We start from the raw sequence: 23,018 nt of genomic DNA, 5'->3' as shown, positions 1-23,018 counted from the left end.
ATGTTCTCTTGAACAGAGATCTCTTCCCGCGCTGGTGACACTCGCTAGGACCTGAGCGGCTCCCAGGCAGCCATGTGGTCACAAGGGTCAGCAACCGAGGCCCTGACCACCCTTCTGCTCCCACACAGCCGTTCGGCTTCTCACCTTCAGGTCCGAGTTCAACCAGTTTCATGAGACATTCTGCAGCTTATTATAAAACAGGCTTTGTGAGAAGAGCGTTTTACCCGCCTGTAGGCTCGTGTAGGTGTTCCCAGCACGTTTAACACGAGCCAGGCTCAGCCGTCATGTCTGGGACGGTGGGTGTGTCAAATTCACCTTCTGCTTATGATGTTTTCGACTTCAGATGAGTTTATCGGGACAAAACCCCCTTGAAAGTGGAGGAAGGTCTGAGCTTCTCTGCCCAGCCCCCCTCCCTTCTCGCAGAGGCTTCCTGAAGATGCTAATTTGGGAGCACCTTCCCGCAGAGGTGGGGCCGCAGGGGGAAGAGAAGGCCATCCTCACGCCCTGAGCCCTTCCATACTTGTGATCAGAGAGGAGGGGCTGGCATCCGAAGTAGATGAAAACCCTCCAGAGGCTCCGTGCTGTCCGTCCTTCAGGCCGCAGGGCACCTGTGTGAGCAGCCCTGTCACATCCGTGTGAGGACGCCCGTCTGCATCTCCTTCACATCCACAGAGCCACGGCGCAGACACCGGAAACGCCCTCCTGCGTCAGGCAGCCTGTGCCGGAGCTGGGGTTCCAGACTCCGGCTGCAGGGGCCGCCCCTATTTTCTCCCCTCCCTTCCGCAGAGGCTTCCGATTTTGCAAGGAATGTCTGTGTGCAGAGGGAGGGGGACGAGGCCGCAGGTCCAAAGTCCCCACCTTGCTCCTTCTACCGTGTAAAGCTGCCAGCGTTTTGGGGGTGTGTTCAATTATAAAATGTTAAACTACCACGGTCGGGTTCTTATTTTGATCGGGTTGCGTGAACATCTTTTCTTAACTTCAAACTGTTGGGTCATTGCCGGGAGATCAAAAACTACCCTAATATTGGCTTTCTGTCCTCCCGTTCCTCTGTTACGAATACACTGCCCTTCACGGTCGCACATACCTTGGACCTGTCATCCTTCCCTGGCTTTAATCGAGGAGGCGGGAATACACCTAGCCCCCGACCCACAGACGGAACGAGCGACGGCTCCTGTGCTCAGCAGTCCTGATGTGCCAGACCCACGGCCAGACGTTTTCAGGACACAGTCTCTCACTGGGTAATTGGGCGATGAGCTCTGCGATGCACAACCCAGCAGAGTGCGCAGGAAGATCCTTGTGAGTCAGCTTGCAGCCTTCAGGAACCGGAGTCCCCTCCGGGGAAACGGCGCCCCGAGAAGCCTCCCGGCGCGGACACACCCTTGACTTCCAGAAGCCGAAACAGGAGCACACGACTGTGGCAACTGTCCCCAGCAGGTGACCTGTTCCTGACAGAGGCGGGACCACTAAGTCGCCTCCCAGCACACAAGCCACCGGGACCCTTCCCTGTGCAAGGGACACGCTGGGTGCCACAAACACGCTAACACAGAACGAGAATCCCACCGGGGCAGCAGGGGACAAGCGGGAGCACTTCACCAACGGGCCGCAGGAGAGGAGCCGTCGCGTCAGCCGTCCTGCCCTGTCAGTCTGTCCTGTTCTGGAAGCTGAGCCTCGCAGGCTCTGCCCACCTGGCTCTGAGAAGGACCAGGCTACGCCAGCCCCCACCCTCCGGGCCCTCCCCCTCAGTGATTCAGAGGGGTCACAGCTTCTCATCCAGTGCTAGCTTCCAAGAGTCCTACAATTTACATATTTTACATATGGTAAATATTTAAATACAATCTTTTGAAGAGCACACAGGCTGCCTCCTCGCCCGGCAGGGAGCCCCAACAGCCAGAAGGCAGCCAGTGCTCCTGGCACAACGGTCCTGGGGAAAAAAATTTTAATGTTTATTGCTTTTTGAGAGAGAGAGACAGAGACAGAGACAGAGCGCGAGCAGGGAAGGGGCAGAGAGAGAGGGAGACACAGAATCCCAAGCAGGCTCCAGGCTCCGAGCTGTCAGCACAGAGCCCGATGCGGGGCTCAAACCCACCGACTGTGAGATCATGACCTGAGCTGAAGTTAGACGCTTCACCGACTGAGCCACCCAGGTGCCCCTTTAATTTTTTTGAGTTTATTTACTTGCAGAGAGAGAGAGACAGGGCTTGAGCAGAGAAGGGGCAAAGAGAGAGGGAGACACAGAATCCGAAGCAGGCTCCAGGCTCTGAGCTGTCAGCACAGAGCCCTATGCGGGGCTGAAACCCACAAGATCATGACCTGATGCAGAACTCAAACTCATGAACCGTGAGATCATGACTTGAGCTGAAACCAAGAGTCAGACTCTTAACCGACTGAGCCACCCAGGCGACCACAGGCACCTCTTTAAAAGGCCGCCATCCCCCAAATCTCCACCATGAAAGTGAGAAACGCTCTTTGAAAAGCAAGATCCGGAGGAAGGGCCGTGCAGCGCGGTGCTCCAGAAGGAAGCCATCAGATGAGCAGGAGAACCCCTCAACTTGCTTTCCGAGGCTTGAGCCCCACTGGGGTCTTCTCACCAGTTTAGGTAAGAGGACAGCACATTAGTGTCAGACCGGAACCAACAACGTTCTGGTTTTGTTCTGCTCTGGGGTATGGGAATCCGGGCACCAACCACAATGGTGGGTTGGCTGGGATTTAACACCTCCTTTCAACAAGCCCTCCCCCACCCCCGCCATGCAGAGTCCCTGGTGCCCAGCGGGGACACACAGGAGGTGTGTGTCCCAGGAGGTCAAAGAGGAGGCGGCCCCAAGGAGGGAGCAGGTGGGGAGTGAGCCCCGCCCCCTCCCGAAGGACCCTGCCAATGACACAGGTACCCTGTGCAGTGTGAGCAGCCCCTTGGCCGCAGACAGAAGCAGTGGGGGGAGGGGGTGCCCAGCAGGAACCCCGGCGGCTCTTTGGTTTACAAACGCTGCTAATTTTCACAATTTGCTAGCTTGCAATCCGCTGTCACTACATTCTGTAGGAGAGGCTCTGTGGGATCAAACGGATTTCAAATCCAAACGAACGTCTCTCTACACGCGTGCTGAGATTTTGCTTGTGTTTTGCAAAAAGCGGGAGAGACCAAGAGTAAGTGAGGGTCACATGTGTGTCCATTTTCTCAAAAATGAAAGCGCCATCAGAGGAAAGGACAGAGTAGGCAGCCCTGTACCTCCCGCGGGTCCCGAGTTTCCCCAGACCCCGGAACGAGAGGCACAGGCGCGTGCATGACCGCTCGCCCTCCGCTACCTTCTCAGCTCTGCCAGCTGCTCCTTAAAACAGTAACTACAGAAATCAGAGCTCCTTGGGGCACCTGGGGGGCTCACTCAGGTGAGCGTCTGACTTGAGCTCAGATCTCACGGTTTGTGGGTTCGAGCCCCGCGTGGGGCTCTGTGCTGACAGCTTGGAGCCTGGAGCCTGCTTCGGATTCTGTGTCTCCCTCTCTCTCTCTGTCCCTCCCCTGCTTGTGCTTTGTCTGTCTCTCTATCTCAAATATAAACATTAAAAAAAAATTTTTTTAAGCAATCAGAGCTCCTCCTGCATACCCACAGACACAGGGCAGGGACTTGACTGTCTCGCAGATGGGCCCCTTCCCCCTCCAGGACAGGGCTTGACTTAGAGATGGGGCATCTTGAGGCATGGGAGGCAGGCACAGGGAAGGAAACCGAGGCAGAGGGAAGTTCTATCGACTTATCTAAGGCCAAACACAGCAGAGCGAGACCTACAACCCTGATTTTCTGGATCCCAGCTTATCCATTTTACATGCAACTAGAAAAACCATTTGCAGCCTTTGATGTTCTCCTTGCAAAAACCACATTATCGCAATGGACAATCTCCATAATCGGGCGGTGATTCCCATCGTATCATGTGCGTTCAGAACAGCCTTGTGATGGGATCCGGGGCTGATGATGCTGGTGAGGAGTCCATGGTGAGGGGTCTGGGCTCTTCAAGGAAGGGACAGTGGTTTCAGCCCCCGAGGAGAGGGGCTCTCATGCATCGCATCAAAGGTTCCCAGAAGGAGGTTTCAACATGTAAATTCTGAATACGCTTGATTTTTCGTTTGATTACTCTTATCATTTATGTTTCAGCTTCTCCACGAGCTGGCCCACGGCCACATACCAATATATAACATCAGCTCCCTCATTTAGTATTCTCACCATGCCTTCCAGACTCTGTATATCTGTCATTTGTAAAAACGCACATCTGTGCTTTTGTCTCGTATCCACTCTGACAAAAGATGCTTGTCTCCAATTCAACAGTCACTGCTGGGTCCCTTCCTTTTATAAAACGGACATCTCTGTGCGCATTCACACCCAGATGTCTGTAAGCGTCTCCAGCAGAAGAACAGAGCTGCCTTCGCATCGATATATGCGCAAAGGACTGTTTTCTTTCAGTTAATTTGCTGTGAGCCATCGGCGCGGGGTGGGGGAGGGAGGTTGGGGGGGGGGAGCATGAAGGAAAAAATGTTCGTTCGGTCCAACGGAGTATTAAGAGAAACGTATGCAATTTCCAAGAGCTGTTTCAATGGCTTTCTCTCTGTCTTCCTCCTCTTAATCTCTCCTGGAAAAAAGACTCTTTTTCCCCTCAATATTGAGGTTAATTATTACTCTTCCCAAGGAATAAATAGATGCCAACTGTAAAAAGTTTTAAAATAAAGAGTAAAATTAAATCCTAACCTACTTTGAAACCAGCCAGAGGGAATCATTGTTTGCACATTGATATTAATTATTTCTAAATGTCCAAGGTTTTCTCGACATACACTTGTCACTATCGAATTATGTTTCCCATTCTTCATCTTCGACTCCATCGATCGTTCTCGACCTTCAAGTAATGTTTTCATCACACACACGCCAACACCTGCACCTGTGTGATCCCCTGGAACCAATGTCCACCAGGTTCTTTGATTCGTTCTGTGGATTCAATGTTTTCATGATCTTACTTTTGGTTAATCTCTCACATGACTGTCCTTCGGCATTCTTTTTTATTAGGAATATATCTACAACTTGTTGGGATAAGCGCTGGGTGCTGTACGTAAGCCAATTTGACAATAAATTATATTCATAAAAAAAGAATATATCTACAGCATGTTTTTTGAGCCAAGTCCAACATAAGTGTATCTTTGAGGCTTGTTTACTTTAAGACAACATCTCCATTAGGTACAGAATTGAGGGTGTACCTTTATTTTTCTTTCCGTGTTCCATAGGCAGTATTCTCTTACCCTCTGGCTTTTGAGGTTGTGATTAAAAAGTAAGAGACCAGGTTCTGGTTTCTCTAAGATGGGTTAGCCTCCGTCTTGCCAGGTCCCCTCCCTTACGAGGACCCAGACATCACACACCAGCTGGAAAGAAGGCGGCAGGTGTCTGGGGCCCTCGGGACGTGGGGAACAGCGTGGCAGGTGGCAGTGAACTTCCTGGTGTCCTTGCAGCTTCCCGTGTATCCCAGACAAGCCACTACAGAAGCCTGCAAAACGGGAACCATCAGGAGCAGTAGAATGTGACAGCCACACATGTCTACCCAGAACCACTGCTGAGGAAACTAGATGGAGGGATACACTGAGGACAGCGCAAATAAATCAAAACAGAATCCCGAAAAGCTGATCAAGCCTCTCAAAGGGAAGCAAGAAGAAACAGAGGAAACAAAATCAACAATGAAGTGTCAGAATTAAGCTCATGGGTGGGTAAAGCCCATGCAACGTGAGCATGTCTGTCAAAAGGCAGAGCTCGGTACAGTGTGAGCCCCAACCTTCAGAGCCTCAAAATGAGGGAATCAAAACCTTACCCTGCTGAAAGGAGACATGAACAAATCTACCGTTATATTTAGGCATTTCAATACCTCCGCCTCTGCATTTATGGAACCATTGGACAGAAAACCAGCCAAGATATGGATGCACTGGAGCCCACAACCACCCACAGAGCCGTGGAATACACATTTCTAATCACCCGTGGAAATGGCCCCCGGACAGACCACATCTGGACCTCAGAACAAACCTCAGCCAAACCTAAAATAATTAAAATATGCAGAATGCATTCTCTGACCACAGTGAATCGAACTAGAAATCAATGAGAGAAAGACAGCAGGCAAATCTCAAAAACCTAGAATTTAAACAACGCTCTTCGAAATAACCCCTGGGTGAAGAGGAGGTCTCAGAGGGAATTTTTCAATCAGAAGCTGGTCTTTCATTTGTATTACTTTAAAACTAATCGGATTTCGCTATTTATAGCTTTATTTTAAAAAAATGCTGCCTTTATCTTTGAACCTTTGAACATTCAGCAGGATTGCTTATCGATGATTCCTATTTCCAGAGCTCCCAGCTCAGGAATTTTGCCAGGATCACGGCAAACCCTCCCACTGGCCCAGACTTGTTTTGTTTGGTTCTTGATGGTGGTTTTCTTCTGACATCGCTGTTTGTTCCCTTAATCAGTGTCCGTCCACTTCCTTTCTCCACCTAATTCCTCTGTTTCTCTTCCCGGTGTCAGTTCTGCTATTATCTTTTTCCTCTGTGTTCTTAGAGAATATTTCGTGGTTACCCCTTTATATCAAAAATTCTGAGTGAGGGAGAGAACTTGGCGATCAATAATGTGCTTCTCTGTATCCAGGGAAAATGTGTATTACGATCTGGTCTTAGCCAGTTCCTTTGTTACTGAAATGTATCTGACATGGAACATTGTGTCCGTTTAAGGTGTACAACTGCGGATTCGATACATGTACATACCGCAGGATGCTTGCCACGTGGGGTAACAGTCAGCTTTCTTTTTCATCTCAGCCTGGCCTCTCTGTCTTATCTGTCTTCTTGTGTTTCCCAGAGTTCACACATTTCCTGGTGCTCCTGTGGGGGTAAACTCACAAGACGTGTCCCAGGACAAGACCTTCTGGGGGTGTGCAGCGTCCCCTCCCTGGGGCGTGGGGCATTTCCTGGTCGCCAGGCTGGGTGTGATGGCTGTGACTTGCCTGTCTGTTGCTGTCCCTCCTTGATCTGGGCAAAGCGGAGGCTGGTCCTGATGCTGCTCTGAGCTTGGAGTCCTCACATCCTAGGATGTCTCCGCACCGTCCCCACGTGCTCGCGAGTATCTCCAGACCCTTAACGTTCAGGCTGGAGGTCACTGATGACAGCTGGTTCCCAATACCTGCAAGCTGTTCCTTCAGCAGCTCTGCTAAACCGATCTGACATGACCTCCAGTTCTCACGCTGGGGGGTCTCTCGTTAGGAACTGGGGATGCGTGCCTGGAGGCTTTATCTTAGCATAAGTAATGCAGGGCAAGCCATTATCTGTGTCACTCCTTGCTCCTGGGCTCATCCCTGCCCCGACTATGGGCACATCATCATCCCCACAAGCAAGCTGCACTGACCTTGCCCACTTCCTCCCCGGGGCTCCTGGCACCCCAGTGAGCTGTGGCCTCCAGAGGATACAGATGGAAAGGGACCAATGAGGAGGAAGGCTGGGTGGGAAGGAGAAGAAGAGGTTTTTCTGGCTCTGGACGCACAGCTGTCCCGCCCCGCCCCCAGCAGGTGTCTCAAGGTGGCAGGTGGTCCCAGCACGTGAGCACAAGGGGGCAGTGAGGGTGAGACTCTTTACCTGATCCCCACATACTCTTTATCCCCCTGCCTCAGGGATGAAATTATCCTCGAGGCCCGAAGGTCCCCAGGGTGGCCCGGTGTTTCCCAAACTTGGCTGTCCATGGCATCACCCGGGTCATTTAAAATCTCCTGACATTCAGATCAGAATCTCTCTTGGGTCTGCAACAGAAATCTATATTGCTCAAAATTCTCAGGTAACACCAATGTGCACACAGTGGGACTACTGTGGATCTAGCCCACACGATCCACAACAGCCAAACTAGGGTAAGAGCCCAGGTGTCCATCGACTGATGAACTGATAAGGACACCAGTCTAGATGTAGACGTAGATAGATGTAGACGTAGATGTTATAGATACAGATATAGATATAGATATAGATATAGATATATAGATATATACATACAAAAGAGTATTACTCAGAGATGAAAAAGAATGAAATCTTGCCATTTGCAAAAACGTGGATGGAACTGGAGGGTATTATGCTGAGCAAAATAAGTCAGAGGAAGACAAATACCGAAAAACCACTCGTATGTGGAACTTAAGGAACAACAGATGAACGTAGGGGAAGGGAAGGAAAAATAAGTTAAAAACAGGGAGGGAGGTGAACCATAAGAGACTCTTACATACAGAGAACACACTGAGGGTTGATGCGGGGGGAGGGGGGGGGGGGGGGGCCAGGGGATGGGCTAAATGGATGACGGGCATTAAGGAGGGTGCTTGTTGGGATGAGCGCTGGGTGTCGTATGTCCTGAAGCCAAGACTACACTGTACATTACCTGACTAGAATTTAAATAAAAACCTGGGGAATAAGAAAGAAGAGAGCAGCTAGAACAGGAAGAACTCAGACACATGGTGCAGAACCGAAGGGTCATGTGAGGTGGCCTGTGAGGGACAGACAGGGTTGGCTTGGTGTTTTGGTTTTGGTTTTCTGTGATTTCCCCCCGGGGGGATGACGGACAACTGGACAGCATAGGGGACACACGTACAACGGGGGAATGAGCCGTGCAGATGGAGAGAAGATCCTGGGGAAGGGAACACGGGAACCTGTGCGGATGAAGGCCAAGGGCCCGTGTGGCTGCCCGGGGAGGGGCGAGATGAGGGGCTGACCTGGGGGGACCCTGTGGGTCACAGTGAGAGTCTGGTTTTTATCGTAAGAGATACAGGAAGCCAGAGGGATGCCATGATCACAGGGACAGGTCCACCGAGGGCACTTCCGGAGACCTAAGCCTTGGGGCCAGGGTCAAGGGGAGCACAGGGGCCCCACAAGGGGCTGGGGCCCGCACCAAGCAAGAGCAGGTGGTGCCCGGGCCGGGTGAGCATTGGTGAAAATAGGCACACTCAGGATTTCAAGTGCAGAAGGGACAAGACTTGCCAAATGCCCATGGGGTGTGCGTGGAAAAGCAAAGTTCAGATCTGGGGTTTGACCTCAACTGACTGAATTTCCCTGGGAACCCTGAGAAGTGTTATGTGACACGCAGCATGCCTAGGCTGCCGATGCAGAGCCCAGGAAGGAACAAAGCCTCTGACATGGAATCCACTCCGCGTCCCTCTCATCCCTGGGTGAGCTCCCACGCCCACGCCTGTCCCCCAGGCTGTGGGGAGCACTGGTAAAGTCCCCGTCCCGATCCCCAGGCGGGTCCGGCCACGCTGCAGTCACAGAGCACAACACCTGGGCGGCACTCACAGCCAGGCAGGAAGAGAGCTCTGCCTGGGAGAACTCATGGTGGGTATGTATGAGACACATGTATTCCTCGTAAGTCAGCGCACGCCTGCCGGTAGTTGACAAAATCCTGCCCGTTGAACGGGCCACCCGTGGTCTGCCCTATGTTGAGTTTTATGCTTATAATTATGGGCTCTGACAAGCTGCCAACCCCCCGGGACCCAGCAAGGTGGCCGACCTGGGCTCTGGAGACTCCTATCGGGTGGTCTAGGTCAGCGGCCAGAAAGTCCCTTCATCTCTAAGGCAGGGATGTCTGTGTCCCCAAGACCCTGTCACGGGACCGCAGTGATGAGAGCAGGCTGCGTGTCTGGGTGGTACGGTGATCGCGCATTCAGCTGGCGGTGCCTGGGGTGGGGTCCGGTTCTGGGGGGCCACTGGGGCACAGGCTCTGGGGCCCAGTTCTGGGGGGCCGCCAGGGCAGAGGCTCTGGGGCCCAGTTCTGGGGGGCTGCCGGGACACAGGCTCTGCTCTCAGGGGCTCATCCAAGCTCCACGCGAGGCAAGCGGTTGTTTGTCTGCAGCCACGGAGCACACAGTTGCAGCCCGGCTTATCCCCGGATGAACAGGAAGCATCCGGGACGTAGAGAGCGTTTCTGCTCAGAGACTTGCCTACGAGCTCTTTGCCGCATCACCCCACTGGGGTGCTGTGACTTGTGCGCTCCCTACTTACCGCACAAACCTTCCTTCCCCGTGACGACTGCATAAACAAGGCAAATGAGAACTGAAATTCTGACATAAACAAAGTATTCACGTTTCCAGTAACAGAGGATAAATGCATTTTTCAAGGCAGCACGACTTCTCCACAGAGCCCCCTCCTTTCAAGAGGGATGGACGTCATCGGGGGTGTCTGGTCACCAGGAAGCAGTGACATGAGACACGAGTGACCGACACCGGCATCGGTCAGCATTGCTCCCGTGACCCCGGGCAGTGACCCACGACACAGGGGCTCGACCAAGACTGTGGCTCACAACTGGAACCCAAGGTAAGGCTTGTATGTGTAACTCAAGCTCTTAGGAGTCAAAGTACATTTTGGTAGTGACACAATCCAGTCATTTAGGAAGGGACATTTGGTCAGTCGCCTGGGACACAGCAGAGCGGTGTTTCTTAGGTGTGTGAGGTGTGCGAGGGTCCCCTGCAGAAATTTGACGCCCATGGTGTCATTTCACGTCCTATCGGTATTGTAAGGTGGGCCGTATTAGCTTACTTCACTGATGGGAAAACCGAGGTTCAGGAAAATCACCCAGTGGCGGTGACTCTGGGTAGGTTAAGTCACGGGGCCAGGATGTGGCTCTAGGTCCTGCTGACAACAGAGGCTCTGCTGTCCTCCCCCAGCTAAGCGAGAGGTCACTTCCGAGGGGCATGGATAGAAGTGCTTTCTGGGGGGGACCTTCCCCAACAAGGAACTTTGAACCTTGGGCGAAAGTATGGCCGAGAGCTACTGTAGGTGTTGGAAACGCAAGAGAATCAGAGCAGCCTTTCAAGTTCCGGGGGGGAGTCCAGTCTGACCTCCTCATGAGAGACCATTGAGGTTGTCTGGGGCCAAATTCTGCTTGACCTTGTCTGACGGAGTGAGGGCTATGCACTTTACTTAGTAGACAGCCTTTATGTATATTTGAAAACGAGAATGCCATGAGCAGAGTAATGCGCTAGAAAGAACAATCCGGCGGTGCCTGGCTGGCTCAGTCGGTCAAGCTCTAACCCTTTTGGCTCAGGTCATGATCTCAGGGTACGTGAGATCGACCCCCACATTGGGCTCTGTGGTAACACACAAAGTCTGCTTGGGATTCTCTCTCTCCTTCTCTCTCCGCCCCTCCTCCCCTCAAAATAAATAAACATTAAAAAAAAAAGAACAATCTGGAAGCCATGTGTGGGAGGGCAGAGAGTTGGCTACAATCAAGAGACCTACTGGAAGTCTGTTGCTAGCAGTTGGGAAGGAATCCGTGTAAGACTAGTATGACTGTGGAGAAAAGAAAAGAAATTCTAGCATCCAGACAGATGGGGAGAAAGGGTTCAGGTGTTAGTTCTGGGGAAAGGAGAGAATTTAAAGGTCTGCTGTCCGCCATTCGAGGGGCTCGCACGTTTTTTTCTACTTTTCCTAGGCATGCGCATTTTTACTTTTTATATTACCTGTTCTCGTTCCAACATAATTATGCTGTCACAAAATAACTAAATCCTGTTTTATGAAAACATTGGTGGGTAAGGGAAAACCAATATGGAAGTAAAAGATAAGGCTGGGGTAAAGGGAGAACACACGGGGGTAATCGCATCGCACTGACTTCCGTGGCAACTCATGCTTCAACAGGTGTATCTTGTGAATAAATCACGATGGGTATGGCTTGTTGGTCTTTAGAGAATTCATTTCTTTCTCTTTTTTAAGAAACTGAAAGAATTTGATTATTACAATTCATCCCACCCAAGGGAAGCAAATAACACCCCCTTAAATCAATAAATTCACCCTGGATTCCAGAAGTGAACATGGGTCTGTTTTTCAAAATAAGTCATTTTCGGGGCGCCTGGGTGGCTCAGTCGGCTAAGCATCCGACTTCGGCTCAGGTCACAATCTCACTGTCCGTGGTTTCGAGCCCCGCATCGGGCTCTGTGCTGACGGCTCAGAGCCTGGAGCCTGTTTCAGATTCTGTGTCTCCCTCTCTCTGACCCTCCCCCATTCATGCTCTGTCTCTCTCTGTCTCAAAAATAAATAAACGTTAAAAAAAAAAAAATTTAAAAAAAGAAAAAAAAAAAATAAGTCATTTTCAAATAAATACTAAATAATGTCAGCGTGTCAAAATGTGAACACATAGGTAGTAAGTCCATGATCAGCTCAGATCATTGATGAGTGAAGACCAGATTACGATGTTCACCTTTCCAACAATAAGGGTGATCTGTACTTTCTACAAAAAGAAATTATTCTTGCTTCCATAAGATACTGACATCACAAGGAGAGAACCCTCAGCCATGTTTCTACCCCTCACGGTATAGAGATCATATCTGCAAGACAGTAAAGGGGGTGAATGACACCAGTCAGAGGCAGATAGGGTCTGCCACTTTGCCTGTATTTATACACAAAGAGGCTGCCAAGTTGAAGTGCTCTCATCACGCTTCACATTGGTGGGCTTGATCTTTTCTGCTTCTTTCACCTTTCAAAGCACTGTCTTATGACAGCAGTAAATTATATAATGCACAGAAAAGAATGTTACCGTATTGTCTCCAGTCCGCAGCAGGGGGTAGGTGTGTCCACAATATAAGGTTGTTCAGATGATTTAAGTAGGACGGGAGGGAATGAAAACCCTTCTGACTGTACCACACCTAAAACAGAAAAATAGAGTAATGGCTCTCGTGAAATTAGCCCCTAAGTCTTTGTCAGCTACTCCCAGACACCAGGGACATGTGTCCATTAGCTTCAAAGCACCTGAACGTGGGACTCAGGGCAATGTCCCCGCACGGTTGGCAGTGAGCAGTAAATTTCAGTCTGCTAATTTTATATTTATCTCAAGCATATAATTTCCAGCTAAAAATAGACGAATTTTCCCCAGAACAAATGTGAATGTTGCTCTATAATTATATTCTCACAGCAAAAAAGGAACCTGAACCCATCATTTTTCTTCTTCTTTCTCGGTTGGTAAGCTAATAAAATTTGACCTGCAAATTAAAAGCGGAGAAAATGATCAGGGGGAAGAAAAAAAAAAAAGAAAGAAATGATTACTTTCAAGTTAATAACTGAATGTGGGACCTTATTTCTCAAAATAAATTGCACTGAGCATTTGCTGAGCATGGAGAATAAAAGAGTGTGCCTGTCAGACAGGAGAGAGAAGGAAGGAGGCAAGAACAGGAAACAGACAATGTTATGAAAGCTGGGACCGGATGTAGCAGAACCAACACCAATGGAACCGTCAGTATCTATAGTCCAAGATATCAGTATTTTAATAGACAGGTTTTTAAAAAAATGTACTCAGTCTGGAAAGCTGAGGAGTGTCTTCGAGAAATCTAATGAACCACCTGGCAGCTTCTGGTCTTAATTCCATCGACAGGACAGCTCATTTCTCCAGACAGCGCTGTCTTTCGTGACAGATGACGTTGCCTGAAGACTGTAGAACCGTCCCCAGAAAGTCAGCGCTCGGAGGAACACATCCAAGTCCGCCACAGTCTGCAGAGTTAGGGTCACACCCCGGGGGCTTCGAACAGGCTTTCTTCTCCTTGGTCTTCCCACCAGGGCCCTGGGAGCAGCTACTGTGCTCCCGGGAACGGCTAAGTGAACTATTGCTCGTGTGGTTTAAAAAAACAAAAACCAAAACTTGCCTACAAGACAAGCCTTTCTCGGGTATCCCACTTGAAGAAGCAATTCAGAAAACAGACCCGTATCTCTTCCACACCACCCGGCACGGCTCACCTCCTTCTTCACATAGTTGAAGTTCGTAGAGAAATTTTTGCCAGTTGTTTTTTTTTTTTAAATGCCAGCTCGCCTGGGCCCTACTAACTACAGAACCCAGGACGTCCTGTGGTCGTCAAGGGAGAGCCTACGCAGATCTAAGACTGTGTAACAAATTCTTTTACGTATACATCAGCAAGTGGGTGACAAGGAGAGAAATCTGGAAATTACAGGAGAAAAACTTTAAAGAAACCTGGTGTACGAAACTGAAAACATGGGTGCCAAACTACGCGGTAACAGCACCTCTGTAAAAGTGTCACCAGCGGTAACTTCCAAGGTCAAAATTGCCCAGCACACTCCTTGACTTGGGTTGTGGAGATCGGGAGGCAGAAAGTCAAGAGACGGCCCCAGAATGGAGACCAAGTCAGGGGGATGGCAGCCAGAAACTCCTCGAAGAACCCGGAAGGGTGGTCGTGCTAACTGATGCTCTCCGGGGACAGAAGGTCATCTGGGAACCTCAGGGGTGACGCCCGTGGTACCCTGACATCGCCCGAACCCCACTGGGTAACTGTAGAGAGAGCGGCGTGTCTCAGAAAGAACCAAGCGGATACACGGCAAGCCCACGGGGCGTCACGCAGGGTGGACCACACAGCAAATGGCAAGGCCTCCGAGCCCAGCTCTCTACGGGCAGGAAGCAGCCAGACAAGTTGCCCAAAAGGTGTATTTCCAAATGTCGTCTTCACGGGTACCCATCCCGGGTGATGGAGAAACAACCGACAGAGAGCAGTCAGTGGCCACGGAGAGTGTGGAAGCGGGGAGCACGCCGGGGAGCAGGGCCAGGGCCCGGTTAGGGAGCACCCCCCAGGGAGGGACGCCTGGACCGCGTGCCACGCACAGCCCACAGCAGCCCGACCCCACGGACGCGGGAGCTACGTGAAGGCGCGTCCCCTGTTCGTGGCAACAACGGCTTGGTTGTCAGCCACAAGAATTCTCTCGGCAAGAGTTGCTGACTTCACAGAGTTTGCCGCATTCTCGAACTTCATCTCAGCTCTGTACACTGGCCCTTACTTGGGAGACATTTACAATTCTGTAAGTAAGCAACGCACGCTTCAGGGTCATCTGAAAATTAACATTTCAGACTTAGCAGGGTCCAAAGGACTCTCTTTCTCTCTTTTTCCTTTTTCTTTTCTTTTCTTTTCTTTTCTTTTCCTTTCTTTTCTTTTCCTTCTTGCTTTCTTTGTTTCTTTCTTCCTTCCCTTCCTTCCCTTCCTTCCTTCATTTCTCTTTTCTGAAGAATGATATTTCTATGTTCTGGAAATAAGCTGTGGGATTTCCTTCACCGCCTGATCATACAACAGGACGCAGGAGAATCCAGTAACTGGCAGAGGAAGTTAATCTGCTTCAAGAACACATAACGATAGCTCAAAACAGACCTTTCATGTCAGGAATCATGAGCAATAGTTTCTCAGGAAAACAACTAAGTAGTTGTGAAAAAAAAAAAGAAAAAAACACCATTGGATGAATGTTCAGATGCCCACAATTCCGCTGCAAATCAGAGAAGGTGTGCCAAACCTCAGGCAGGGAAACGTGCCTTCTGATTGGAAGTGCATACATTCTAGAAGGTGTATTGATCAAACACGCTAAACACTCCAGGTGTGAGCAAAGCAGCTCGCGAAGCTCCCAGGACAGACATTCTACAATACGATACGTTTATTCATCTCAGGCCTATTTCCATGCAAATTCTCCATTCTCTCTACAAAAAAGACTGAGAACCGTGCGGAGTCTTGCGAACGTGCCCTGAAACCCAGAGTAAAGGCCTGTAGCTAATTACTGAAAAGCAAATGCAATAATCTGACCTGACATGAGCCGCCCACTGCACGTCGGGAACCGCGGACAGCAGGTGCCTTTCCCAGCCTGCTGCGGTCCCCTGATTCCCGGGCCTCCTGAAAAGGAGCCCATGGCCCCAAGGGCCGGATCCCACCCCCCTGCACGTCCGTGCCTGGCAAAGTACACGCCAAACAACATGAGAAACTGCAGAAGTCACTGCTCAAAACACGTCAGCACAGAAGACTAACCCGAGAGGAACGGGGTCAGGTAAACGCATGAATCACGCACCCTCATCACCAACGCAGAGATCCGGGGAAGTCCTAGGCCCTAAGCGTCTGCAAGCAAAGAACAGGGACCCGCTAGGAAGAATGTTCTAGGCTGGTATAGATTAAAAAGGTAAAAAATTCATAGAGGAAATGAACAGATTCTCTCTACCAACTTGGCATATTTGAATACCGGCCATGTCCTATGTTCGAGAAGCCAGCGAATACATTTTAGGTGATTTTTCTACCAACGTATGAATCTTGGTATTCATACCTTTTCATATCAAGCTATAAATCTTCTCCTCTGTGTTGCCTGCAAAGGAAGAGATCCCTAAAGGAGGGCTCTCTGACCATGTCTACACAGTGACTTAAATTCTTCGTCAGCAGTTACCTCATGAAATATGACTGTCACAACTTCCTTCGGGGATCATAGCGTGAAGCATGAATGTTAATACGTTCCTCACAGATTACCTACTGAAATACCCATACAGAGCCTTGACGGCACTGAGCAAAGGCCCAGCATGCACCTGCCCTCACCTTTCCAGGTTCCCTTGAACCACGGAAGTCCCATCACAACGCAGGGAGGGCGCCTGCCTGAGCTCGCAAAGGCTGACCTTACTGCATTAATTATACAACGGGGGTTTGCAAAGAGACCTAACACCACCGCAATCGACTCTTTCCAGATTCCTCTCTCAGGCGAGACCCACATCAAACTTGTTCACCAATCATTGGGAACAAAAGCTTTGAATCTCTGGTCTTTTCCCATCTGAAGACTGGGTTGACTTCTTTCCTTGGAGAAGCTTCTGCTGTGACTGACCGCCTCTGAGCTCCCACTGGTGGGTAAAGGCATCTTTCCTCTATTCCAGTTTTAAATGGGCATTTTAAAAACGCCCATTCTCCTACAACTGAAGAGCCCGTTGACAAATTCTCAGCGATGCCAAGGGAAACATTTCTAGTTCGCTGGGACAGTCCCAGAAGGGCTTAAAAACCCAGACCCCTACACGCGGTCCTGGGGAGACAGACACCTCTCCTCTGTGCTGGCTCTGGGTCCCTGCAGCCTTCTAAAGAAGGGGAACTTAAGTGCATAATGGAAGAGCTCCTTAGCCACCAGGGAAATTAGGGGTGCCTTCAGTTATTCTGACAATGGGCGTGGTTAAAAATAGATTATTGGGGCGCCTGCGTGGCTCAATCAATTAATCGTCCAACTGTCGATTTGAGCTCAGGTCACAATCTCACGGTTGTGAGATCAAGTCCCATGTTGGGCTCCACAATGCAGAGCCTGCTTGGGATTCTCTGTCTCCCTGTCTCTGTCTGCCCCGCCCCTGCTCATGTGCTCTCACTCTCTCTCTCAAGATAAATAAACGTTAAAAATAAGTAACTAAATAAATACATACATACATGATTGTGTTTTCATTTCCTCTAGTCCCCTCGGGCGAATTCTGGTCTTAACAAAAAGCAGTAAAGTTACTCGCTACATTGCTCTATGGTCTAAAGGTAAGTGACTCACTTTCTCTTTTGTCGACTGTTTTTATTTAAGTTGCAAACACTGGGGCTTGCTCTCAGGCCCACAAACGTATCTGCACACCGAGCTTCCCCCGACGCTTTCTAACACGAGAAGAAAGAAGAGGAAAGTTATTACCTTTGCCACAGAGTTTCGTTCTGATGTGTTTGCATCTGCACCTTGAACTTGATCGGGGATCTGCACTCCAAAAGACCAGCCTCCAAGCCTGGTAACAGTAACAGGTGTTAGTGCTTTAATCAGCGAGTCCGGATGTCCCACCAGAGGGCACTGTGTCACAGTTAAACTAGTTAGGATAGCCTGAGGACAGCAGCCCCCTGAGCGTCCAACCTTGGTGACATGACCACACAGGTGCTCCGAGCACAGAAGGACACGGCCCGGAGCCAGGCGTCCAGGGAGGACCCCACACACCCAGCAGGCACGGCTAAGGCTCGCCAGGGACGACCCTGCCATATTACAAAGTGTCCTTCCCAGAACTCACGGTTTGTCAGGATGCGCCGCCCTGCCCAGGACACGGCTTGATCACCTGCATGCTAACGACTTTACTTACTGGTCATCCCTCCCGCACACCAGCTATTCCGATTTACCCGATCCATCCCACAATTCCCAGCCACCCCGCTTGGCATCATTTCGTCTTCCACACTCGGGCCTCTCCCATCTTCAACACAAACGTCACCTCGTCAGGAAGGTGTCCCAGGGAACGCCAGCTGGGGCACGCTCCTCCTCTGTGGGGTTCTCACAGTACCCGACATTTCCAACCATCCTATCAACCCTCACCCCGGGTTTAATGGTCTGTTTAGTGTATCGTTTACGCAGCCGTGTGCGTTCTCCCGGGTGGGGACTACACCTTGTGTCCCCATATCGCATGGGCCGTGTAGCATCTGGAACCCATTCAGCTTCCAAAAATACTGGGCATGAGAAATCAAGGCACAAATTATTTGGGTTATTTTGGCCTGAACTACACTAGTATAAGTTGTTGAAAAGGTGGAACTGGGGATGGGGGGCGCCAGGGGACTCAGTCGGTTAAGCGTCTGACTCTCGGTTTCAGCTCAGGTCTCGATCTCACGGTTTCATGAGTTTGAGCCCCGCATCGGCCTCTGCGTTGGTGGCACGGACGCTGCTTGAGATTCTCTCTCTCCCTCTCTCTGCCCCTCCCCCACTCTCACTGTCTCTCTCAAATAAAATAAAATAAAATAAAATAAAATAAAATAAAACTTAAAAAAACTAAAAAAAAAAAAATAAAAGTTGGAGCCAGGAGCCCATTTACAAGTGGTAAGTGCAGACCCCGTGTATATGTGAGGAAAACCACCAGAGCCAGGGGCCACCTGGTAAGGGTTATGCGAGGGAGTGTGGGGGGGGGGGGGGGGGGGGCCCCCCCTGTCTCACTTCTAAATCCCCCTTTGTTCTGCTGCCCAAATCTAAACAAATACCTTTATTTAAAGCTACTTTGCTTTTTTAAATTTTTTTTTAATGTTTATTTCTTTTTGAGAGAGAGAGAAAGACAGAGCATGAGCAGGGGAGGGGCAGAGAGAGAGGGAGACCCAGAACTCCAAGCAGGCTCCAGGCTCCGGGCTGTCAACACAGAGCCCGACGTGGGGCTCGAACATCCGAACCATGAGATCATGACCTGAACCAAGTCAATGTTCAACTGACTGGGCCATCCAGGGACCCCTAAAGATACCTGCTTTTACTAAGAGATAATCTTTACCTATAGAAAGGTATTTTGAAAACTTATTTTACACAGCAATTTTGTATCCATTGAAACTAACCTTTTGCTGATGAAGCACTATTGTTTGGCTATTAAGAAAGAAAGAAAGAAAGAAAGAAAGAAAGAGCAGGCGGGCAGGAGGAAAGAAGAAAGAAGGAAGGAGGAACAAGGGAGGGAGGGAAGAAATGAAAGAAAGAAACAAACAAACGGAAAGAAAAGAAAGAAGACAAAAGAAGGAGGGAGGGAGGGAGGAGGGAGAAAGGAAGAAATGAAAGAAAAAAAGAAAAGAGAAAAGAAAGGAAGAAAGAAAGAAAGAGAAAGAAAAGAGGGAGGAGGAAAGAAGGAGGGAGTAGGAGGGAGGGAGGAAGAAATGAAAGAAAAAAAGAAAAGAAAAGAAAAGAAAAGAGAAAAGAAAGAAAGAAAGAAGAAAGAAGGAGGGAGGAAGGAAGGAAGGAAGGAAGGAAGGAAGGAAGAAGGAAGGAGGAAAGGTAAACATGTATTTAACTTTGGTTCCCACACTCTGGATAAAAGAAGCCTGAAGAGCAAACTTCCATCAACAGTGCCCTTTCCCTGAGGCAATTTTGCCTTTCCCTGAGGCAAAAGAATAAGGCTTAAGGCATTCCCTGATTCATTCATTCATTCATTCATTCACTCAAAAATGAATTCACTTGAGGGGCGCCTGGGTGGCTCGGTCAGTTGAACATCGGACTTCAGCTCAGGTCATGATCTCATGGTTCCTGAGTTCGAGCCCTGCGGGCCCTGATAGCTCAGAGCCTGGAACCTGCTTCAGATTCTGTGTCTCCCTCTCTCTCTGCCACTCTTCCACTCACACTCTGTTTTTCTCTCTCTCTCTCTCAAAAATAAATAAACATTAAAAAAAAATTTTTTTTTTTTTAATGAATTCACTGGAGAGACAATGAGTGCCTTTCACTCTAAGTCCCAGACATACAAACTCCCGCCTTCCAAAAATAGATTCCCAGACATGTTTAATGACATATGGGATGGGACTGGGAAGAGAGGCAGGCAAGTCACAGGGGGGGCGGCCGTGTCCAGGGAGGAGGGTGTTACCGGAATGGCAAAGGCTAAAGGGCAGGGGTGTCTGCAGGCCCTGAGGACTGACCAAGGGATGTTCTGTACTGAAGCCACGGGATTTGCTTGAGGTCCTAGGAAATTTGACGGCGTGGCAAATGTGGTTGCAATTTAAAGCAATGAGAAGCACTCACTCCCCATGCTCCTCATCTAGACTCACCCCCTCGGGCTCAGGGAAATTCAGCACAAAACAAAAGCTTTCCAGAAAAGACCTAAGATACCAGTTGCAGCCACATTTGCGTATCAGACGCCCAGATAGAGGGAAATCTCGAGGTCGGACACTACTAAATTACGCAGCTAACTTCGCTGTACTTATTCTCCGAAGCTGTAAAACCTCTTCTAGCTCCCTGAGTGAATCTCCATTGATATGACCCCCCTCCCCCAACCCTCCGTGTGCGAGAGGAACAGCCAGCGGTCAGGAACCTTATTAAGGCCTACAGTGTCTCTTCGGCATTTTTATGAGCATCAAGGTTAGCATTCGACGTCTGAGCTTTAAGAACGCTGGCATTCGAAACCATAGGATTTGCAAAGTAACTTGAAGAGCAGGAAAGACCCAGAGCCAGCTTGCACGCACCTCGATTTCTCAGACTGCACCAGCAAATATTCCTCCAGGCGGAAGGCAGACAGGTTCAGCAGAGTGTGGCCCAGGCGGTTGGTCAGGTAGGGAGCCCCAGCACTTCTGTTGGGACACGTCTGTGAGGGTTTCCAGAGAGGTAAACAGAAACACATTTAGAAGGCACACGCGGGTGTACTGATGTTACTTTTCTTAAAATTTTTTTAATGTTTAATTTATTTTTGAGAGAGAGAAAGAGAGAGAGAGAGACTGTGAGCAGGGGAGGGGCAGAGAGAGAGAGGGAGACACAGAATCCGAACCAGGCTCTGAGCTATAGCACAGAGCCCGACGAGAGCTCGACGAGAGCCCAACACAGGGCTCGAACTCACGAACTGCCTGTGAGATCATGAACTGAGCCGAAGTAGGACACTTAACCGACTAATGCACCCAGGTGCCCCTGATGACGTTACTTTAAATGCGACATTCCCTAGCTCTCTCTTTTTAATAAATTATCCGGGGCTCTTCGTATCTTCTGATTTCTCAATCTAAGAGTCACCTGCCTTTGAGAATCATACCCAAATCCCACCATGACCTTTGCCATCAATTACGCTCTGGAAATCTCCATCCTTTTCTGTACGAAAGTGTGGGTGGATTTGTAAGAACTCAAAAGGGAAAAAATACTCTCGCTGAGGGGATGTGGCATTCGATGGACTTGAAAGAGTCAGAGGCAACTAGCTGAGGGATGGTCAGCGGGAGAATTCCAAAGGCACGTGTTTCTCGCACGAGAGCCTGAAGTAGAAACCAGACGGCCGTCCAGCACTCACGGGAGGCGGCGCCCGCTCAGAATCACGACAGTCACGGCATGGAGAGGCCCTGCCCTGCCACCGTGGGGATCCAGAATCTGCTTCCCAGGACAGTGCAGGAGCGATCACACACCAGGGAGCTAACACCACCAGCAACCCTCACGTCGGCCTCTAAAGCGTGCTCTCCTACCTGCACAGTGCAAATGGCCCCAGCCGCCCCCACTGGCGGTGGTGTGTTGGTTCAGATGTCCAGGAAAGAGCTGAGTAAGAGCTGGAGATAAACTTGAGACAGTGCTTTCAGGCTCTCGGTAGAAAGGATGGGGGAGGACACCGAATGGAATAACTGTTATCAATTAGAAGTCGGCCAACATTGGTGGTCTCGGGGCCAGGTTCACCAACACCCTTTACGGGTTCCCTGCCTCCAGTCTCCCTTCCAATCTGCCCACTGCATCTAGACGCATCTCTCCAGAAAGTGCCTTGCATTTAGAGGACTGCCTTGCAGGAAAATTCAAATTCCTCTCGAGAAGCTGGGTCCACTAGAAGATGTCCTCAGTTTCTCTTTCTAACCCTATCCATTTGGTTCTGTCAGAATAAGACCCCTGCAGTAAGCCGAACGATGGCCCACGGAGGTCCCAGTCTCGGGAACCGGTGAAGGCCACCTTCCGTGGCAGAGTTGGTAAAGTAAGCATGTTGGCAAGGGGAGATTCTCCTGGGTCGTCAGGATGAGCCCTAACGCAGTCACGTGCACCCTCGGAAGAGGGAGGTGGAGAGACGGGAGGAGGCAGCGTGGCCACAGAGGCCGAGGCTGGAGGAAGGCAGGCAGGAGCCAGGGAGTGAGGCAGCCGGCAGAGAGGGGAGGGCCGGGAGCAGACCCCCCCAGCTTCTCCAGGGGGAGCGCCCTGATTTCAGCCCCGGTTATGGTTCCAGGCTGCAGGAAGATGCAGTTCCTTACAGCAGCCACAGGAGGCGAACACAACCCCCACACACTGTCCGTGGGAAGCCATGCTCATTCCTCACGGCAAGTTTTTGGTCCTACTGTGCTGTCCTCCAGGGACAGTTAAGCCCCAAAACGTCTTCCCCTCGTCCTTCGGAGCCAGCTCACTTACAGTCCCCTCGGAGCTCTCCAATGGCATGTCTTCGAATAGCCCCCTCAGGATCACAGCCGACCCCGCAACATGGCTGTAGGGTTCGGAGACACTCGCGTGTTTGATAACAATCCAGTGCACTGGACATAATCCCACACAGCAGGCTTCTGGGCAAACGTATGAATTTTAGGGGAGAGAAATATTTCGGCTTCTGCCAAAACACTGGTAACTGGGCTCCGCGTGATCGCCGGAGAGCAGGGAACTGGCCGTGGGCACAGGCTTTCCTCCTGCGCACCCAGTGCGGCTCCTTGGAGCTGGCCTGCGGGACGGCGCCCTCCTCCTGGGGCAGGCACAAGTTCCACCTTGATGTCCCATCTCCTGGACGGGAGTTCTCCACCTCCCAACGTGTGGGCCAGCATTTCTCAAAGTGTGTCCCCAAGGAGCACAGGTGCCACGAACAAGA

General features: G+C 50.3%; 1 protein-coding gene across 1 annotated transcript in view; it reads right to left on the bottom strand.

Annotated features, from left to right (window-relative positions):
* ABCA13 (ATP binding cassette subfamily A member 13) overlaps window positions 1-23,018 on the bottom strand; it is a 313,586-nt gene that overhangs the window by 110,661 nt on the left and 179,907 nt on the right. Inside the window, exons 33-35 of the mRNA XM_049642263.1 lie at window positions 20,689-20,807; window positions 17,438-17,525; window positions 12,540-12,648 (exon numbers count right to left, since the gene is read on the bottom strand). Coding sequence (XP_049498220.1) covers window positions 12,540-12,648; window positions 17,438-17,525; window positions 20,689-20,807 — 316 coding nt within the window. The remainder of the gene's footprint in view (window positions 1-12,539; window positions 12,649-17,437; window positions 17,526-20,688; window positions 20,808-23,018) is intronic.

The sequence above is a fragment of the Panthera uncia genome, chromosome A2 (assembly GCF_023721935.1).
Source record: "Panthera uncia isolate 11264 chromosome A2, Puncia_PCG_1.0, whole genome shotgun sequence".
Classification (NCBI taxonomy): domain Eukaryota; kingdom Metazoa; phylum Chordata; class Mammalia; order Carnivora; family Felidae; genus Panthera; species Panthera uncia.
This window is presented reverse-complemented; position numbering and strand designations above follow the sequence as displayed.